The following is a 5736-nucleotide window of genomic DNA, read 5'->3' as shown; positions in this document are numbered from 1 at the left end:
AAGGAGCCCCGGCGCTGCACCGCGGCCGCCACCGCTCCCGTGGCCGCAGCTGCTGTCGCTGCCGTGGCCACCGAGGGCGGGGAGCTGTCGCCCAAGGAAGAGCTTCTGCTGCACCCGGAGGACGCTGAGGGCAAGGACGGCGAGGACAGCGTGTGCCTGTCTGCTGGCAGCGACTCGGAGGAGGGGCTGCTGAAGCGCAAACAGAGGCGCTACCGCACCACGTTCACCAGCTACCAGCTGGAGGAACTGGAGCGGGCTTTCCAGAAGACACACTACCCTGACGTCTTCACCAGGTACACGCGCAGGGTGTTCGCGGCGGCGGTGGCGGGAGGGGGCGCGCGGGTCACAGAAAGGGCTGGCGGGCTGGCAGGAGCCCCGGACATGGGACACACACTGCACTCCTGGACTTTGACGAGGCGCACCCTTCCAACATATCCACCCTTGCTCCCCCAAAACTACCCACTCCCCCCACTCCACTCCGGGCTTCAAGTTTAGGCTGGGATGGGTTTTTTTTCTTCCCAAGGTCGTTCCAGTTTAATATTTTCAAATCACAAGTTTTAGTTAGAGAAAGAGAAACAACCTCTCCAAAGAGTGCCTGACCGCGCCACCTTGGAGACACACGCAAGGCCTTGGGCACTGTGGCCGGGGCCAGGTCCCAGGAGAGGCGGAGGAAACGTTGCCTGAGGTCGCAGGCCGGAGCAAAGCAGGGACTATTTTTGGTCGCTGTGCTGTGCGCTCGCCAGCCCCTCCTGGTGCCCCGGGAGCCTGGTGGGTATCAGTTACGCTGTTCGCTGTTCCAAGTGAAGCTGGAGGCTGTGCCTGCGCAAAAGGCCTTTAAAAAGATCCGAGGTCTGTCGTTTGAGGATTCCTGAAATAACCGAAGGAAGCCAGAACTGGGCAGTGTTTGGTGTCTGCACACCTGAGGGACACCAGCCAGAATCTTCCCCTCTGCTCTCTGTCCTCCCCTTCCCCCCCGCACATATTAAACGCAGAGTGCTTTTAATGTAAACGGGTTTACGGGGTAGACAGTGATTGCTGGAAGCCTTGGGAGGCAGTAGGTGAAGCAGTTGGGGGAATTTTCTCTTTGGACGAGTGTCCAAACCGGGTTATTCGGCCTGGTCACGCTCTACTTCCCGCTCGTCCGAGTTTTTCTGGGAAAGATGTGCCTGTGGGATGACTGGGCCCGTAGGCTCCGGCTTATTCAGCGGGCCTGGGGCGCCGCCCGGCTGGGGTACTTTCTGTCCCACCTCAAGGCTAAGGTCTCGGCTCAGGCAAGGAGCCAGGGTTAGGGCAAACGTACTCCAGTGAGGAGGGAGAAAGGGACCGGTATCTTCCTGGCACGGGACTTGTCAAGCGCGGGCAGCTCCTTCGCAGGAGACGTGTGCAGCTTTTCAATGTGCTTGTTAGAAGGGGAGAGCTGCCCGCTGCTTTCAACTAGAGGAGAAATCGCTGCTTAGGTCTCAGGAGGCTCGAGCCAACTCCAAAATGCAGATGGTCTAGCAATTGCCAAACTCTCTCCTAACTAGAAGCAAAAAAGCGGATTTAATGCGGGGCGAAGCCACTTAAACTTGATCACCCCTTGAGCTAAACTTGGTCCTCCCCTGCGTCACCACCTCCCTTCCTTATCTTTAAAAAATGGAAATAAATTTAAAAATCAGTGCGTGCTATCAAATAGCTAATTGGCCGACCTGCTTTTTGTGTTTATCATACATGTGTATTTCAAAAGAAAAAAAAAATGAACCTGTGTTAGTTGACATCTAGGTCCGCCCTGTTTTAGTTTGGGTGAGGGGACCAAAGTGCGTGAGGAGGGGCAGCTCCTTCTGGCCACCGCATCCCACCTCTTTCCAACCCAGGGGGTTGAGCTCCTTGGCTCCAGCCGGTAGCCATCCACAAGTGTAGTTCAGGATTTACTGGTGCTCACAGCAGCAGAGGGCAACGGAAAGCGCTCAGTGAGCCGGTTTTCTCCCAGTGCTGAAGTTGCAGGTGTGGACGGGGGCTACCGACAGTGCAGACCCGGGTCCCAGGCTGGGGCAGCCTCCGCTCTTTCATATCAGAGAGCGGAGAGCCAATTACTCTCGGCGCGCTCATATTTTTGGTAAACAGGTCGTAAGCCGTTGTACAGCATCTTAATGGTTTCCTATTTGCCTTAATTGTCGCAGTAATAACTGCAATGACGGGGTAGGGTTTCAGCTAAATTGACTTCCCCTGAGATGGGCAGGGTTTGTAGTGGGCACTGGAGTCAGGAGGTGCACAGAATTTTGTTTAATCGAAAAATTACCCCACTGAACTCTTAACAAGCTTAACATATCTCCAGAGGGTAATGGGGAGTGTGACCTAAGGGGGTGAGGGAGGGAGGAAGGCGGGGGAGAGAGAGATGGAGGGAAAGGCAGAGAGCCGGAAAGAGGGGTGAGAGAAAAAGGAGGGGAGAGAAATTTTCAAAAAGAAGGCAGAATGAAAGCAAGAGGGCAGAAAAAATTTTTTCAGTTGAGAGCTGAGTTCTTCCCATTTAATGTGAGGACAAAACAGGATATAAGCACTGTGTGTGTGTATCTTGTCTAACTCTGGCTTAAGAGAGAGTGAGAGAGACTTGTGTGCCCAAGTTGGTAGACTTATAGACCCAAGAAGCCACCCTGTCATACTTGAATATAACACGATATAAGATATATTATCCTATATCTGGCCACGTGTTGTGTGTTTTTATGTTTTCAATCAAACAGGCACTCCAGTGGTCGTGCCCATGTGTTTGGGGGCAAGGGCTGGCAGCCTGGAGAGACCCTCCTAGAGGATCCTGCCATGGAGGGGAAGGGGGCTGAGAGGGAGTTGCTGGGGCCTGCAGTGATCTCCTGTCTGTGTGTGCTTTCTTATAGGGAAGAACTGGCCATGAGGCTGGACTTGACTGAGGCCCGAGTCCAGGTGAGCTGCACAACTGAGAGGGAAGAAGGGACAGAGGAGGTCTGGGGGACAGCAGGAGACAGGGAGAGATGGGTTGACGGATTGGGGAGGAGGGGATTGACAACCCCTTCATGAAATGAAGAGAAGCAGAATCAGAAAAGTAGCCCCAAGCACTCACACACCAAAAGATATTTAAAAAGTAAGACTTGGGAGGTGGGAGGGGAAGGATTCTGGGTTTGGAAGCCTGAGGAAGGAGGCCAGGATCAGAACCGGGGTTTTAGAGTCCCCGAGACTGCAGTTTAGGAGCCCCCAGCCCCAAAGCCCCTATAGGAAACAGTCCACCAACCGACTTCTCCTGATTGAAATAATGGGATGGAGCATGGATTTGGTTGTTAGACAAATCCGCTCAGCTCCAAGCAGGTATTTGGCTGCGATTAAGTCTCCAATCGGGCTTCATAAAAGCCCACTTAGTGCTAGAACAAACAGGGCCATTTGAAGGCAAAATGCTGTTTGATTTCCCCTCCGCCCCGCAGAAGGAGCTGGCTAATGCTATTTGATTTCCCATTTTTTATAGCAATGAGCCCACATTGATCTAATAGGGAGTGAGTGCAATGCTATTAAAGGTGTTTGCAGCCCCATACCAGAGTGCATTTCCGAACCCAGGCCTCATAACCAAAGAGACGATCAACACTGGGCAGCCCCGATGGCCAACAGAAAACAGATGTCCCCAGGTTAGGAGCTGAGTGAATCACTTTACAGTCAAAATCAAGCGCTGATAAAGCACAATAAATTCCATATGGCTCATTTAATACACAACAGCTTCTTGCATTAGAGGGCTAATGATGAGGCCTGTCCCCTCCTTTCTGTTGACACATTTCTCCATTGTCAAACAGAGATGTGACAGGAACTCCGTATTTTCAGCTCAGGGGAATGAGTCGTGGGAAAGTTAAATAACTTTTAAAAAGAAAGAGAGCACCCCCTCCCCTTCTCCTCTTCCCCTATTCACTGGAGAAGATGTAATTAAGTGAATATGAATTATTAGAGTCCTTTCGTTTACCTTTGGGGGGCCTCAGAGGTATTAATTCAATAATGAGGAATTGCAGGGGGACATCTTGATAATTGCAGTTGAGCCAGAGAGACGATCCGTCTGTAAAAAGGTCTGCACGTTCTTTAAGGGCATTCTGCTTCCAGTTCCCCTCCTTTACTCCTTTCACTGTGATCAAGGAGTGGCGGATATTCTCGTCTAGACAGATTTGGATACACAAAAGCTGCCCACCCAGCCTGGTCCCATCTACAGTCTTACTTTTTCAAGCCTCTGAATTTCCACACTGGAGTGTTTCTGCAATTCACAAATAGATTGTTTGAAGACCGTGGAATGTCATAGATGGGCCCCTTTTCAGCAGAACTTTAAGTAATGAAACAATTGGGATTTTTGATTTTTCTTGCCCTGGGTGGCTGTCTAGATGTCAAAACAAGCTTAGATGCTAGTGTTAGTAACAATAATCCCCAGTGTGTATATTTGAAAGATATGGATGCCTTTAAAATTTTAAAACATACTCCTCTGGGATCATTTACATTATGTTTTAATATAACTCTGTATAGCCCTGGAGTTCATTCTTAATTTTTAGACTTGTATGCAGTCATAAACCCAGCCCTAAAAATATTAATGCCTTCAGGGGAGAAGGAGCATATCTTCTCAGCTGTGGGTGTGATGAGCAGGTCACATAAAAATAATTTCATGCTCCTGGGGGTTATTTTTAGATGATGATAGCTGCCATGTTTCAGGTAAAGGTCTTTATTAAAACTGCTTTCTATTAACAATTAGGAAAATACCTCATGCTGAAAACCTCCCCCAAGCCTAGAACTATCTTATTTAAATAACCTATTTAAACTGCATCCCCACAAGGAAATAAAGGACCTGTTAGCTCTGAAGATGTGAAAAGTCTACAGTATCTTGCCCTCTAATTTCTGTGTGCCCAGGTATTGCTGCGTATGCAATACCTCGTCCATGCAGTCAGCGCTTTTTCTGCATAAAACCAGGCTCCTCATTGAGCCCCTGCAGAAAACAGGCTGTGTACTCTGCATTTCATTTCATAGAGAACTGGTCCCCTAAAATGTATGCCTGTTTGCTAATTACCGTGAGTATTTCTCCCCCACTCCCAACTCTTCCGAGACACCAGAACCCAGCATAGCGCTTTTAGGTGTTCAATAGATATTTCTGGAAAGAATAAATGAACTGCTTCCCCACTACCCTTTTTAGTGTAGAGCAGGGATTTTGCCAGCTCTTGGACAAACCTGAAATAGGCGAAAATAGCTGATATGTAGCAAAACAGACATGTCACTCATCTTTTGGTGGCTTCCCATTCCTCAGAGTCACCACTGAACGCATGCTTTCCTCATTCCTATTTTACTCATTCCTCATAACAATCTTATGAGTAAAGTTTTATTATCCCCATTTTACAGATTAGAAAACTGAGGTTCAGCGAGGTTTAAGTGACCTGCCTAAAGACGTACAGCAAGCAAGTGGCAGGGCAGACTTTTAAACCTTGGTTTCCCCATTTCTCAACACACTGAACCACTTTCCTTAAACTTGGAAAACTGGGCCAGCTGTAATACCCACTGGGAAAGGTTTGCTTGTCCTGGGTTTGCTGCTGGATTTAAGTTTGGGCTCCTTTTCACGGATCTTGTGCCCCCAGATGTGTCCCAGAACCACCAAAGAGGGACGAGGTGGTCGCGGGCCGCAGCGGAAAGGAGCGAGGGCCCGCGGCACCAAGGGAAGGGACGGGTACGCGCCCGGAGCGCCGGCCGCTCCGACCCCCGGCTCCCTCCGCCTTGCAGGTCTGG

At 49.9% G+C, this 5736-nt stretch overlaps 1 protein-coding gene across 1 annotated transcript in view; it reads left to right on the top strand.

Annotated features, from left to right (window-relative positions):
• Positions 1–5736, top strand: part of ARX (aristaless related homeobox) — an 11476-nt gene that overhangs the window by 1998 nt on the left and 3742 nt on the right. The window contains exons 2-4 of the mRNA XM_008583697.1: positions 1–293; positions 2868–2913; positions 5589–5677. The exon at positions 1–293 is cut by the window's left edge and continues 131 nt beyond it. Of these exons, the coding sequence (XP_008581919.1) occupies positions 1–293; positions 2868–2913; positions 5589–5677 (428 nt within the window). The remainder of the gene's footprint in view (positions 294–2867; positions 2914–5588; positions 5678–5736) is intronic.

Source organism: Galeopterus variegatus, unplaced genomic scaffold (assembly GCF_000696425.1).
Source record: "Galeopterus variegatus unplaced genomic scaffold, G_variegatus-3.0.2 Scaffold3000, whole genome shotgun sequence".
NCBI lineage: Eukaryota > Metazoa > Chordata > Mammalia > Dermoptera > Cynocephalidae > Galeopterus > Galeopterus variegatus.
Note: the sequence above shows the minus strand (reverse complement) of the source record. Positions and strands in the feature narration are given on the sequence as shown.